This window comes from Nomascus leucogenys, chromosome 17 (genome assembly GCF_006542625.1).
Source record: "Nomascus leucogenys isolate Asia chromosome 17, Asia_NLE_v1, whole genome shotgun sequence".
NCBI classification, from domain to species: domain Eukaryota; kingdom Metazoa; phylum Chordata; class Mammalia; order Primates; family Hylobatidae; genus Nomascus; species Nomascus leucogenys.
In genome coordinates, this window is record NC_044397.1 from 83841146 (window position 1) to 83856368 (window position 15223).

At 55.0% G+C, this 15223-nt stretch overlaps 2 protein-coding genes across 10 annotated transcripts in view; both read right to left on the reverse strand.

Annotated features, from left to right (window-relative positions):
- Positions 1 to 7838, reverse strand: part of NUMBL (NUMB like endocytic adaptor protein) — a 25912-nt gene extending 18074 nt beyond the window's left edge. For 2 of the 4 annotated variants that reach the window (XM_030796620.1, XM_030796619.1), the window contains exons 1-3: positions 6584 to 6836; positions 3007 to 3091; positions 495 to 634 (exon numbers count right to left, since the gene is read on the reverse strand). In XM_030796620.1, coding sequence (XP_030652480.1) covers positions 495 to 634; positions 3007 to 3091; positions 6584 to 6607 — 249 coding nt within the window. In that variant the 5' untranslated portion in view covers positions 6608 to 6836. Of the gene's footprint in view, positions 1 to 494; positions 635 to 3006; positions 3092 to 5679; positions 5756 to 6583; positions 6837 to 7737 lie in introns of those variants that run through there. The other 2 variants (XM_030796618.1, XM_030796621.1) reach the window with 2 other exon arrangements.
- Positions 7676 to 15223, reverse strand: part of COQ8B (coenzyme Q8B) — a 26702-nt gene continuing 19154 nt past the window's right edge. For all 6 annotated transcript variants that reach the window (XM_012496821.2, XM_030796626.1, XM_030796622.1 and 3 more), the window contains 3 exons: positions 12397 to 12462; positions 9067 to 9153; positions 7676 to 8518 (listed from right to left, as the gene is read on the reverse strand). In XM_012496821.2, the coding sequence (XP_012352275.1) occupies positions 8180 to 8518; positions 9067 to 9153; positions 12397 to 12462 (492 nt within the window). In that variant the 3' untranslated portion in view covers positions 7676 to 8179. The remainder of the gene's footprint in view (positions 8519 to 9066; positions 9154 to 12396; positions 12463 to 15223) is intronic.

Here is a 15223-nt window from a genome sequence, read left to right on the forward strand (position 1 = left end):
CTACAGGTGCGTGCCACTGTGCTTATTTTTTGTAGAGACAGGGTCTCCCTGTGTTTGCCCAGGCTGGTCTTGAACTCCTTGACTCAAGCAGTCCTCCCACCGAAGCCTCCCAGTGTCCTGGAATTACAGGAGTGAGCCACCACTACGCTTCAAGGTTTTTTTTTGTTTGTTTGTTTTTGTTTTTGAGACAGAGTCTGCTCTGTCGCCCAGGCTGGAGTGCAGTGGCGCGATCTCGGCTCACTGCAACCTGCGCCTCCCGGGTTCAAGCGATTCTCCTGTCTCAGCCTCTCCAGTAGCTGGGACTACAGGCGCCCGCCACCACGCCAGGCTAATTTGTTGTATTTCTAGCAGAGACGGGGTTTCACCGTGATAGCCAGGACAGCCGGCCTCACGCTTTTTAATACTAACTTCAAACGACTTGAGCTGGTGTCCCAGCCAGGCCGCGCACCCGCACAGCACATTGGTCCCCGTCCCCCGCGCCACGGCCTACTCACCCTGACCGGGAAGCTGCACGTGCCCTTCCGCACCGCGTCCTCGTCTGCCTGCCACTGGTGCGGGCGCGACGCCTCGGGCACGTAGGCTGGCTTCCTTCGCCGCAGGCTCTGCCGTAACTTGTTCATGGTGCCCGCCCCGTCTGGTGACACAGGACAGTGATGTGGGTCAAGGGCGGGGTTCAGAAGGTATGGAGCTTAACGGGGAGGGACCAGTGCTCAAGGAGCATGGGGTCAGATAACAAGATAACTGGAAGCGGGGTTACAGGGTCAGTTGGCAGCGCACATCGGATCAGCAGCTCAAGTCAGGAGATGTGGGGAAAGGAGCCAACAGAAGCCAGGGGAGTGCAAAAGTTGGGCACTGGGGATTCAGAACCATGGGGCTAAGGGGCCGGAGGTCTGGGGTGGGGGTTACGGGGCACAGGTTTCAGGGCATTGGAGGGCTTCTAGTCCATGTGGTGGATGCTTCCTCATTCCCAGGGCCGTGAGGACACAAAGGGTGAGAAATCAGACATAGGAGGGCATGGGGGCTGGAGGGCATAGGAGTCAGGGGCCACACGGTCAGGGGTTTTAGGGGTATGAAGTCAGGCAGTGGGGTGATCAGAGGGCATCAGAGGGCAGCAGAGGAGTTGGGAATTGCATGGGTCAGGGGTGCAGGAGTCAGGTGCATGGGGTATGGGGGATAGTGGCTTGTCTCTGGAACTCTGAGACACAGCCATTCTGTGACAACTGTGTCTAGTACCCAGGCAAGGCTTCTGGGGCCTTTCACCCATGACTATCAGAGGCAGGGCTGTGGGTGTGTGGAGTGGGCGTGGAGGTGGCCAGCCACTAGGACAGTCTTCACTGATCAGCCATCCTGACAGTCCCAGGACTGGGAGCACCAACAGCAGAGGGGGACGTGTGTTTGTGTGTGTAAGCAAGTGTGCAATGGTATGTTCTGGAATGCTGTCTATGAGGGGATCTATATCTGAGCATGCAAGTAATGTCTGTGAGTGTGTTTCTGAAGGCTGTTTGGAAGAATGCATGTCTGAGAATGGTGTAGGACAGTGTGCATCTGTGAATGCTGTCCGTGAGGGATGCATCCAAAAGTGTGGTTGTTGTCTGTGAGTCTGAAGCCCTGAAGGTTGTTGCTGAAGGGCATCGATGTCTGAGAGTGGTTGTGAGTGTGTGTCTGCTGTCTATATCCGAGTGCCGTTGTTGTCTATGAGAACTTGTGGCTCAGTGCCTGTTGCCTGTGAGGGTGTGTCTGTGTTTGAGCATGAGGCTGTCGTCTTTCAAAGGGTGTGCCCACGGCTGTTATCCATGTAGCTATGTCTCTGTGTGAAGGTGTGGCTATTGTCTGTGATGACATTGGCTCTGAGAGTGCATCTGAAGGACCCACAAGACTGTCTGTGTCCAAGAGTGCAGCTGTTGGCGGTGAGCCTGTGTGACTGTGGCTGTTGCCTTAGAGTGTGGGTGTGTGGGTATTGCACAGAGGGTGTATCTGTGTGCAGTGGTGCATCCGTTAGGGTGTGTGAGAACATGAGGTTGTCTTTGAGAGTGTGTTCATGAGGGTTATTTGTAAGGGTGCGACTGTTGCCTGAGAGAGTGCTGGGTGTTCTTTGTGAGACTGTGTGCATGTTTGTACACAACCGTAGCTCCCTGTGAGAGCCTGGGCCTGCAGGTGCTGTCTAGTGTGGCTGTCGTCTGTAGAAATGTGGGTCTGTGTGTGTTGTCAGACTGTGCAAGAGTGTGTCTCTTTTTTTTTTTTTTTTTGAGATGGAATTTTGCTCTTGTTGCGAATGGAGGCTGGAGTGCAATGGCACGATCTCGGCTCACAGCAACCTCCGCCTCCCAGGTTCAAGTGATTCTCCTGCCTCAGCCTCCCGAGTAGCTGGGATTACAGGCATGCACCACCACCCCTGGCTAATTTTGTATTTTTAGTACAGACAGAGTTTCTCCATGCTGGTCAGGCTGGTCTCGAACTCCCAACCTCCCGACCTCAGGTGATCTGCCCGCCTCAGCCTCCCAAAGTGCTGGGATTACAGACATTGAGCCACCGTGCCCGGCCAAGAGTGTGTCTCTTGAGAGTGTGTATCTCAGAGTCTGTATCCAGCGAGCGTCTGTGGTCACCTGTGAATCTGGGTGTTGTCTGGGAATGTGTCTGTGTGTGTGTGTGTATATATACGTTTGTGTGTATATTAGTGTGATGAACATCTACTTAAGCATGTGTTCAAGTGTGTCACTGCATTAGCAAGTGTGTGTGATCTGAAAGAAAAGAGATCTGTGTGTGTGTGTCTAACTGTATATCTACAGATGTCAGTGTTTGAGTGTGACCCTGCACTTGAGGCTGTAAGGGTGTCAGGGTGTGGGTCTGTGCATGAGTGGGGCTCTGACAGTCACTGAGGAAGATGCCTGAGGGTGTCCACTCATGAGTGTGATTAAGCCTGTGTGACCGCAGGGACAGCTCCTCTGGTCGTGCTAGGCAAGACCACATACCCATTCAGCCCTGCCCTGTCCCAGGCTGGTCACTCACCTGGCTCCGTCCTGCAGGTTTCTGGGGGCCCCGGGGCCCCACAGGGGGCTGGGGGCAGGTGCCGCTCAGGCCTCCGGGGTCCGCCCTGCCCGAGTAGGGGAGGAGAAGGTGAGAAGTTTTTCTGGGTTGGGGCTCAGTCCGATACCTCACCCCCACTTTGGATTTCAGCCAGCCCCCTCCATCTTGGGCTCCCTGATGAGAGTCCTAGTTGTCCTAGCAACTGTTACCAGGGAGATCAGCCACCTGGTTCCAAGGGGCCAGGAAGGAGTAGGTATGTTTGGGGGGCATATGTTGGGGATGTGCTGGCCTCAGGAAAGCCTCACTGCCCAAGGGGATGCTGTGAGAGTGGCCTTGCCCTCTAGATGCATGTCCAGGGCTACACACATATGCAGCCAACTCATATCTACAGGTGTCCCTAGCATCTGGCCACAGCTCTACACACTTGGTTACACATAGATGCAATCACAGCTACACACCTCAGATCACAGATACACAGAAACAGTCCCAACTCCAGAAAGGTGCCACTGTAAACATCTGGCCACATATTCATGTTCGGACACACACAGTCTCTACTACAGACATTTGTCCACATACATGTAGCATGTCCTGGCCCACTTAGTTCCCACCACAGACACCTGGTCACACCACCCACTGAAATTTGGTCACTTCCACATTCTCAGCCACATACAAAGAACGGGGCCCAGACAACCCACTAGAGCCGCACATGCATGGCCACACCCAGTGACAGCTATGTTTCCTCAGGCACCCGCCCAAGATACTGACGTCACAGGCCCACCCAGATAGAATCACACCCAGAGTTCACCCATTTGGTGACCCAGTCCCACACGACACAATCGCAGCTATACACACTTGTTACACGTATCTCCACTGTTGCACACTGACATCTGGTCACAGATGCACACGGACAGACACACATTTGGTCCCACGGAGACCACATGCAGGAACAGCTGCACGTGGACATGCAGCCTCAACCAGACCAGTCACACCAACACACTGTTTTTGGCCACACACTGTCACGTGGTCACACATACCCAGTCATAGGTGCTCAAATCTGGTCACAGCATCAGTCACACAGTCTACTGTGACAGCCACACTCATAGGGACAGTCCTCTATACACAACCACACACGGAGGTACTGATGGCCACAGCATGCAACCACTCACAAACAACTGTCCCCAAGGATGGCCTCCCTCAAGACACAGCCATGGTGGTCCCGTAGGCATGGCCACAGCATCAATGTCCACATGACCCAGCCACTTATCACGGTCATAATCCTGTCACCCAGTGTCCCATACACAGCTGTACCATGTCACTCCAATGCAGCGAAACATATAGCCTTTCTTCATGCAGGCACGCAAGTCACACAGACAAGTATGTGGCCATATAGAATCACAGCCCCGTGTGGACAGGTGCACAAAGTCACAAGCCCTACCTACACACGTATCTCACACATAGAGACATAAGCACACAGTTTTAGTTTCCCATGTCACAAATACACAGTCCAGTGTACGCACAGAAATGCAGTGACCAGGACGTGGCATTTATAGCTGGGTTTACACAGAAGACACAGGTCCTGACGGAGCCATGTGCACAGTCAGGGGCCAATCTCATCACCAAATCACACATTCAAACACAGGTAGTCCAGCACATACACACAGAGACAAAAACAGGCACACAGCTACAGACCCCACACTCTCACAGATGATGACAGAGACACAGACATCTGTAGTCACCCAAGGTCACAGACATGCAGGTCACACACAATAATATGGAAGCCACAATCATATACACACCCCTACAAACATAATTTCCTGGTACCAGCACGGAGACACATTCACAGCTTTAGTCACACACAAATAATCCCTCTAAATAGCCAGGGTTTCAGACACCAAGTCAAATACATAACCCAAATCACACATACAAGGCTAGAAATACACACAATCACTCATTATCACACACACAGCTAGATACAGTCATTTATATTAATACAACTCTAGTCACACACTCAGACATGGTTCTGCATATGCAACCACTGTCATACACAATACTGTCACACAACCCCAGTCACACAGACACAATGTGACTTCAGATACAATGGCAGTCACACAGGCAGAGTTGCAGAGACAGGTGTGTGTCACTCACGTATATAAAATCAGGTAGAGACACAACTATAAACATTGTCAGTCATTGGGAGGGTCACACATGCACATGGAGCCATAGACAACTCCACTCACACACACAGTCACAACTCCACCCACGTCCTGTCAGTCACACGCATGCCCACCCCCAGACTCAACACATACTGTCACATACCCAGTTATAGTTACCGAGGCATACAAACACAGGGTCACAAAAGACACAATCACAGACAACCACAGTCACAACCATGCACACCTCCAAACACAGACTAAAAAGTACAGGATTCTGCACAGTGAGCAGCTGTCACACACACATACACAGTCACACAAATACTAGGGTCACAGACACAATCATAGATACCACCACAAGCACACACACACGACACAGGATTCCTCAGTCACCAGCTGCAGCGTACGCGTGCACACACACACACACACAGCCACAGTCACAGAAACACAGGGCACACTCCTAGCCACCTCCCCATTGCTTGCTTCCCCCCTTCCCCCCAGGTACCACACACAAAGCCGCCGTCACCGTCACCACAGACGCTGCAGACAGACAGGGCTGCACCCGCTCCCTGGGGAGCCGCCCCCAGCCCAGCCCGTATCCTGGAGCCTGGGGGCCAGGTCCGGGAGGAGGAAGCGGTGCATTGTCTGCGGGTGGGGCCACTCTTGGACAGCTGGGCAGCCCTGGGGACAAAGGGGGTGGCCTAGGGATCCTGTGCCCTGGGACCCATGACCAAGCCAGGGGGTGGAGGGATTGGGGGTTGCCTGAAATTGTCCTTATTTTATTCAGGCTGGGGTAGGGTGGAGTCCCAGGCACAGGGACCTTGTTTTGAGAAGGGGCTGTGCCTAGGACACCGCCCAAGGATTGGGGGGATGCTGTGCCCAGGGTGCCTCTGAGACCCGGGGGCAGGCTGTGCTTGGAGTCCCCCCAGGCCTTGGCGTGGTGGGAACGCTGTACCCAGTGACCCCATCCTCGAGACCGTACCTAGGGAGTTGTTATGCTGAGACCCCCTTAGGCAGGGAGAGGTAGGGATTGTGTCTGGAATCGCCTCCTGGAGGCCTTGGTTTGATACGGGGGCTGTGTCCCCGACCCCATCTCCATCCCCATCTAGTTCTAGGAGTTGTACCTAGAATCTCTGTACCCCTGTCCTTGGTTTTGTGGGGGGGGGGGGGTCTGTGTCCAGGATCCCTATTTCCAGGGCCTTGGCAAGAGATGGCCCAGGGGTCTGTGCCCAAGACCCCGGTCTCCTGGGCTTTGCCTTGTTGGGCCTGTTCCTGGACCCCCACCCAGGACCACCCTCTCCAGCCTTGGCACCCTCTTTCCATCCGGGCGCCGCGGCCGCCTCCCACCCTCCGCCACATCAGCAGCGGCGCCGCCCCCGACCCGAGCCCCCCTCTCCCGCCCTTCTCACGCTGGCCGCCGCGCTGCGGGACATCCAGGGCCCGGGCGCCCCCGCCTCCCGCGGCCCTGGCTGGGCCTGGCTCCCCGACTGCTGCTGCTGCGGTGGTGGCGGCGGCGGCAGCTCGGTCTGACGCCGGCCAGGGCCCGGGGCCGGGGGATGGTGCGGGATGCACGCGCGCGAGCCTCCTCGGCTCCCGGGAGGATTCCGTTCCGGGGGCGGGGGAGCGTCCCTCGGCCTCGGCTCCCCGCCCCGGCCCCGCCCATTGGCCCGCTGCCTGCCGTATATGCAGAAAGGCCCCGCCCCGCCCCAGCGCCTCGCCGGCCCCGTCCCGCCCCTTGGCCTGAAGACCCCGCCCACACGCAGACATCACCCCGCCTTCCCCGGCGCGGCCACCGCCCCGCCACGCCCATTGGCCAGTCCGGAGCTGGGCATGCCTATGAACATCGCCTAGTCCTTCCCCCGGTCCGTTCTGGCCTGTGATCCCTTTCCCTCCGTGACCCCTGACCTCAGATCCCCTCCAGCTCCGCGTCCGAAAGAGTTGCTTCTAGGGGCGCCTTGCCGCCCCACACCCCCAAATCTTCCCGCTAACCCCATGGTTCCCCAGCCCGGCGGGGGCGTGCAGAAGCGGTGACGAGGCACTTTTTGCAAGGAAGGGGAGGGGGTGTGAACAGACCAAGGCGTCCTGATGCGCGATCGGTTCGGCTTTGGGAACGGGGGCGCCGGGGTGGGACCAGGGCGCGGTTCTGGCCGCTACGGCGCCCCCGCCGCCCCCTACGCCAATCCTGTGGGTTTGGCAAAGCAGCTGGCAGGGACATTAGAGCCCATTAGTAAAGGCGAGGTTGCCAGGAGCGAGGGGAGGGAGCCCGCAGCCAAGAGGCACTGTGTGTGGGGGAGGCCTCAGCTGCCACAGCCCTTAGAGCAGGTGGTCAGCACGTGGGGGGGTGGGGAAGGCGAGAAGGAGGTTCCCGGCAACAGATGGCACAGGCAGGGCTGAGGCTTTCAGACAAGGGGGTGTAGGGGGGCTGGCCATCTGCACCTGGAGGCCGCTGGCGAGCTCCTCCCCCTCTCCCCCCAACCCTAGCGTAGAGAAAAGAGCTGGGGGAAGGGGAGGGCTGCTTTTATTCCGATTGAAGATTCAGCTCCCCCCCACCCCACACCCCTACCTCTCCAACATACTGAGAGGCTGGAACCCGGGAGAAGGCAGCTGTTGGAGGAGCGAGGGAGGCAGAGGTGAGGACTGCCTCCAGGACCATCTCACCTTCCACGGGAGACTTGAGACAGAAGTGAGGGCTCCCCCGATGAGTCCGATCTGCATAACGGCATGCAGGGGCCCAAGGCTCCCTCAAATGTTGGCAAAGATAAGTTAACCGCTTCCCTGGCTTAGAGTTCCCGGATGCCCACTTTCGAGTGGGGAGGTGCAGGATCTAGGGCACGAAGTTGGGAGTTCCCCAGCCCCAGGGATCCTGAGCTCCTGGGCCAAGGAGGAGAGCCAGGCAAGACTGGGAAGCCCAAGGGGGCTCCTGACCCAGGGCAGACGGGGAAGGGATAAGAGGCACTACAGCAGGGTATGGCCTGCTCTGGGGACTGAATCCCCCATGGAGACTGTCATGAGGGATCCGCCCAGGAGTCCCCTTTGGTGGGGAGGCTGCCGGCAGTGGCTGCGTCTGGCTGGCGACTGGCCCAGTAGCGGTGGTAGGTGTCCTGGAAGAGGTCTCTGCAGGCGATGTGGGCTCGGAGGCGGGTACAGGCCAGGAAAGCCCCTGCCAGCTTGCGGTGCAGGGCATAGGTCTCCTCGGGTGGGGGGCGCAGCCGGTGCCGCAGCAGCACCGGGATGAGGTCCTGTATGCGGCGGGCAGTTTCCCCCGACCCAAAGTCATAAGGGCCCTGGGTGGCGAAAGGCTCCCCCAGGATCATCACTGCCTCCACGTGGGCGTCGGAGAATGCCTGGGAGTGGGGTGGGGGAGAGCAAAGGCAGCCAGTGTGGACATAGAGCCCTCTGCATAACCCAGAAGCAACGTGTAGCCTCCACTCCCTCCAGTCTCCACCATTAACACAAACCCCGACTCCCCCGAGTGAGCAGCTTTCGCTCCTTCCAGAGCCTGGACTAGACAAGCAGCTGCCTATTCCCCGAGTAAGCACCCCTCACTTCCCTGCAGAGCCTCCAACAGACAAGTAGCCCTCTACTCTCTCTACAACAGAGAAGCGGCCCCCGCCCCCCCGAACAGATCCACGGTGCCCATGTTCCCAGGGTTCCCCAACTCCTCCCCAAAGCCCCCAGCATGGATAAGCATCCCTCCCAGAGTCCCCCACTACCCAATTATAGACACACAGCCTCCATTCTCCCTAGTGGAGACAAGCCCCTCCTAGAGTCCCCCAGTCCCCGGGTATAGACATGCCCCATCACCTACTTGAGTTCCTCAGTGGAGATAAGCAGCCCCCCACTGTACCCCACCAACAAACACCAGCCCCTTTCTCCCCCAGTGTCTCCCCACCTTGGTTTCAAAGCCTGTGAGGAATTTGAGGTCCCTGGACTTCTGCAGGACATGGTCTCTGTCTCCATCAGCTGCAGCCTTCACCACCTGGGGAGACGGGTGGGAGTTAGAGGGACAAAGGCCGGGGCTCAAGGGGGCTCTGGAGAAGAGAAGCTGGAAGCCTGTGCCTCCCATGTACCCACCTCCATTCTCACCTGCCTGAGCCCTCCCTCACCTGGAAGCTTCCTGCTCCCAACTTTGCCTGTCTGTGACTCCCTTAAAGACTGTTCCAGAGCCTGGGAGTGGAGGTGGTTAGGGATCCTGCCCATCTAGCCGGCAATGTGGGGCCTGCCCGGGAACTGCCACAGTGAAACAGTGCAAGGAACAAGTGTCAGGGCTGCTGGTGAGTCCAAACACTCAACTGGACAGGTATAAGCGTGACCCAGAATGGCATCCAAAGTTGCCAGGGGCCACCTCTCTGTCTCCCACACTGGACTTTGAGCCCCATGAGAGCAAGGATCCCAGCTGGGTTTAGTCGCACGGGGCACAGGGTCTGGTGCTCAGGAGGCCCTGGGTGAACCCTGCTTTAGCAAATGAGCGTGTGGAGCAGAGCAGCTCTCTAGCCATGAGCTCACACACACAGGCAGGAGTTGTGGGCATGGAGAGACGCCCAGCTGGGGCCAGCTGGCTAGGGTACCGTCCCAGCTCTGCCACCTGCCGGCCTGTTGGGCCTCCACTTTCTCATCTGTGAAGTGGGGATGCCAAAAGTGCCTTCCTCATGGGGCTGTTGGGAGGATAAAGAAGGTGATGCCTGTGGCGTGCCTGGTGCTGTGTCTCATGCAGGAAGCACTGTAAATACTATAATCTACCATTATTAAGAGGTGGGCACAGGGGTCCCTATTTCACAGAAGGGGAAGCAGACCTGGAGTAGGGAGTGGAACCTGGGTCACATCACTCACTACTGGGTTGCCCTTTTTTGTGAGGAGGGGGATTCGGGATTAATTCCATTCCCTCTCTGCTCCCCCTGCCCAAGCCTGTCTGGCCATCTGTCAGGCCTGTGGTCCTCAGAAGCCAGGGCTTTTATAAAGTGGCAAAGGCTGCAGGACTGGGTGGGAGGGGAGGGTGTCAGTGGGGAGCAGAAGGGCCTCAGCTTCGTGCCTCAGTGGCCGGCAGAGAGGGCCCCAAGGGGCCTGTGTGTAAGGGGTTATCACCTCCTCTTCCTGTTCCTGTCTCAGAGGTGGACCAACCAGTCCCCAGGCCAGATCCCTAGACACCTCTGTCCCCAACTGCTAGCCCATCTGCTCCCATGGACTGCCAGCTGGGCATCTCCCAGCCACCCCTCTGCCCCTCTCCACAGCTGCCCTGGGCTCCCACCCCCAGGCTTAGAGACCACTTCTTTTTTTCTTTTTTTTTTTTTTGAGATGGAGTCTCGCTCTGTCGCCCAGGCTGGAGTGCAGTGGCGCAATCTCGGCTCACTGCAAGCTCCGCCTCCCGGGTTCACGCCATTCTCCCGCCTCAGCCTCCCGAGTAGCTAGGACTACAGGCGCCTGCCACTGCGCCCAGCTAATTTTTTGTATTTTTAGTAGAGACGGGGTTTCACCATGGTCTGGATCTCCTGACCTTGTGATCCGCCCGCCTCGGCCTCCCAAAGTGCTGGGATTACAGGTGTGAGCCACTGCGCCCGGCCTGAGACCACTTCTTATTCAGAGGGAGTTTTCAAATCTGACTGCATCCTTTCCCTGCTCAAATCTTTTCCACGGCTCCGCAGGGCACCTGGATACAGTACGAGCTGCAGAGCGCAGCCTCTAAAATCCACAGTGATTTGCTGCAGCCTCGTCACTGTGCTGCCCCCTGACCTGCCCTCCAGTCAGAATGGGAGCTTCCTTTGGGTCCTCTAGGGCCTTACTACTATAAATGTGGTCCCCATACGGGTAGCCTTGGCCTCACATGGGTGCATGTCAGAACATAGCATCTTACGCCCACCTCCAGACCAGAATCTGCACCTGCACAGGATCGCCAGGCTTCGCATGCACATCCAAGTCTGAGAAATGCTGCTCCAATGGGAATGTCCTTTATCACCGCCTGGCCTTGGCACATGTTGTCTATCTGAAATACCCTCTGAGCCTTTTCTCAGTTGGCCCCCCTCATCCCTCAGGTCTCAACGCTGACACTCCCTCCTCCGGGAAGCCCTCCTTGGCTCCCCAGGCTGGCTCAGGCTCCTACTCTGGGCTCACAGTCCCCTGTGCTTCCCCTATCCCAGCCCTGTCCATGCTGGGTCCTCACTGTCGCCTCACTGACTACGAGTTCTGTGAGGAGGGGCCTAGGCTGGGCCCAGGTCACTGCTGTGTCTCCAGCTTTGCCTAGAATAGAGCTGGGCACAGAGGAGGGGTCAGAAAACGTTTAGATTGGCTGGGCAGGAGGGCTCATGCCTGTAATCCGAGCACTTTGGGAGGCCAAGGCAGGAGGATCACCTGAGGTCAGGAGTTCGAGACCAGCCCGGGCAACATGGTGAAACCCCATCTCTACTAAAAATACAAAAATTAGCCGGGCATGGTGGCTGTATTCCCAGCTACTTGAGAAGCTGAGGCAGGAGAATTGCTTCAACCCAGGAGGTGGAGGTTGCGGTGAGCCAAGATCATGCCACTGCACTCCAGCCTGGGCAACAGAGCAAGATTCTGTCTCAATGCAAAAAAAAAAAAAAAAAGAAAAGGAAAAAAGGAAAAGAAAACGTTTAGATTGATGGCTACATGATTAGAGGACCCAGGGCAAATGTCCAATCTCAACAATGAATGAAATGGTGTTCTCTGCAGCCTCTAAGACAAACTGACCCCAGAGGGTGGGAGAGCCAAGCACGTGAGGAAGCACCTCCTGTAGACAGAGTTGCCCCCAGGGACACACACCTGGCCTGGACACCAGGGCCCTGGACAGCATGGGGTCTGGAGAGGTGGCAGGATGGTCACTGTGGGCCTTTCTCTTAGGAGGGAGCTGGGCAGTGGTTGGAAGCTTGGGCTCTGGACCTGGACTACCTGAATTTGAATCCCAAGTCTGCTGTGATCTTGGGCAGGTGACTTAACCTCTCCAGGACCCAGTTACTTCATCTGGCCTAAAACGGTCCTAAAAACGGTCCTTTTCGCATTGTGTTGCTGTGTGGTTTAAATTGGTTACTATACGTAAGCACTAAAGATGGAGCCTGACATATTAAGTGCTTGGTGTGTGCTAGTTGCTACGAGTATTACTATTATTTATTATTTCTTAATTCTAGAAACTGCATTTCTCCTTCTTACTCCTCTGCCTCAGTATATGACTTGAGCCTCAGCCTTTTAGAGGCCCTGGGGTCTGGGGGAGACTCACCTCGATGTAATGGTCTGTGAACTCTGTCCCAAACTCCCGGCTTGCACCAAAGTCCAGCAGGGTCACCTGGAAGCAAGGAATGGTGAAAGGAATGCTGGGATCCCATTCACACCCCCACTGTCTATGGAGGCAGCCAGGATCTGTCTCCCTCCCCACGACCCTGCCTGCTCCTGCCAGAGTCCCTGTTTGGCTGCCTCGCTGGGCTCCTGGCCTCATCTCCACATTTCCAACCAACCCCCAGAAGGTAGCTGAAGGCTTTTTTTTTTTAGTTCTAATTGTTTATGCAATAACAAATTTTAGACCCAGAAAAAAAAATCCAGAGAATAATAAAAGATACAGAGAAGTAAAATGAATACTCACAAATCCCGCCACCCAGCCTAAAATATAAAATACTCCCCATCTGGCCATGTGTGGTGGCTCACACCTATAACCCTAGCACTTTGGGAGGCCAAGGTGGGTGGATCACGAGGTCAGGAGTTTGAGAGCAGCCTGGCCATCATGGTGAAATCCCGTCTCTACTAAAAATACAAAAATCAGCCAGGTGCGGTGGTGCGTGCCTGTTATCCCAGCTACTCGGGAGGCTGAGGAAGGAGAATGGCTTGAACTTGGGAGGTAGAGGTTGGGGTGAGCCGAGACTGTGCCATTGTACTCCAGCCTGGGCAACAGAGTGAGACTCTGTCTCAAAAAAAAAAAAAAAAAAAAAAAAAAAAATACTCCCCATCCACGTGGAGCCTCCTGTGTATCCCACCCTGATCACACCTCCCCCCAGGTCCCCAGGGTCACCTCTTTCCTACAATCATTATTTCCTGAAGTTCTCATTTATGCATTTCTATATTTTCTATGTACGTGTACAGCTGTAAACAATCTAGAGTAATGGTGTGCATATTTTCAAACTTCACAGAAGTGGTATTTACTATCGTTCTCCTGCAACTTGTGCTTTTTGCCCAGCATGGTTTTGCGATTTATCCCTGTTGCCATGTGTCACTCCAGCTTAGTCACTCATTTCACACTGCTGTGTAAGGACTTCGTTGTGTGAATCTATCACAGTGCATTTATCTGGCTGAGGAATACTGGGGTTGTTTCTGATTTTTTTTTCCTTCTTTTTAAATACGTTTATTAGTTATAAACTCTGTTTCTTTTTTTTTTTTTTTTTTGAGACAGGGTCTTGATCTGTTGCCCAGGCTGGAGTGCAGTGGCATGACCATGGCTCGCTACAGCCTCAAACTCCCACGCTCAAGTGATCCTCCCGCCTCAGCCTCCTGGGTAGCTGGGACCACAGGTGCACCCCACCACACCTGGCTAAGTTTGAAACATTTTTTGTAGAGATAGGGTTTCACTATGTTGCCCAGACTGGTCTCGAAGTACTGGGCTCCAGTGATCCTCCCGCCTCAGCCTCCCAAAGTGCAGAGAGTACATTAGTGAGTAGTCTCACCTGGCCTGTTTCTAATTTTTGTGCTCAATGAACACCTGTAAGAATGTTTCTAGGGCAGTAGAGTTTGAACTGACCACAACCCACAGTAAGAAATTGTTTCTACTGGTGGCTGGGCATGACGGCTCACACCTGTAATCCCAGCATTTTGGGAGGCTAAGGCGGGCAGATCACCTGAGGTCAGAAGTTCAAGATCAGCCTGGCCAACATGGTGAAACCCCACCTCTACTAAAAATACAAAATTAGCTGGGTGTGGTGGTGCACGCCTGTAGTCCCAGCTAGTTGGGAGGCTGAGGCAGGAGAATCGCTTCAACCCAGGAGGTGGAGGTTGCAGTGAGTCGAGATTGTGCCACTGCACTCCAGCCTCCATTCGCAACAAGAGCAAAACTTTATCTCTAAATAAATAAATAAATAAAATTATATATATATATATATATATATATATAGAGAGAGAGAGAGAGAGAGAGAGAGAGAGGGAGTATTTCTACTGGGCGTTCATGCAAATGCACACATAAACGTCAAACAAAAGTGTCCCAAGGCCGGGCGCAATGGCTCATGCCTGTAATCCCAGCACTTCGGGAGGCCAAGGCAGGCAGATCACCTGAGGTCAGGAGTTCGAGACCAGCCTGGCCAATGTGGTGGAACCCCGTCTCTACTAAAGATACAAAAATTAGCTGGGCGTGGTGGCAGGCACCTGTAATCCCAGCTACTTGGGAGGCTGAGGCAGGAGAATTGCGTGAACCTGGGAGGCGAAGGTTGCAGTGAGCCGAGATCACACCATTGCACTCTAGCCTGGGTGACAAGAGCGAGACTTCATCTCAAAAAAAAAAAAAAAAAAAAAAAGTCCCAAAATAATATGGATCCCTCCCATCTGTGACATACTGACATCATCTATCCCATAAAAAAAAAAAAGTGCCAGTGGATCATGAGGTCAGGAGTTCAAGACTAGCCTGGCCAAAATGGTGAAACCTCATCTCTACTAAAAATACAAAAAATTAGCCAGGCATGGTGGTGGGCACCTGTAATCCCAGCTACTCGGGAGGCTGAGGTGGGATAATTTCTTGAACCCCAGAGGCAGAGGCTTCAGTGAGCTGAGATCGTGCCATTGCACTCCAGCCTGGGCAACGAGAGCAAAACTCTGTCTCAAAAAAAAAAAAGTGCTGTTGGAAACCAATAAATTGACGTCAGGACTCCTATCACTTGGAGTTGGGTAAACATATCCCTGGGGTATGAGCCTAGGAGGGGACACAGGGTGTATGCACATTGTGGAGAAAGAAGGGGCAAGGGACTGGGGCTGGAGACTCCGTGGGGCCACAGGATGCTCAGCAAAGGGTTCAGACTTGATTCTGAGGGGGCTGTGAAGCTGTAGGAGGGATATCTTGACCAGATTTGTGCTTT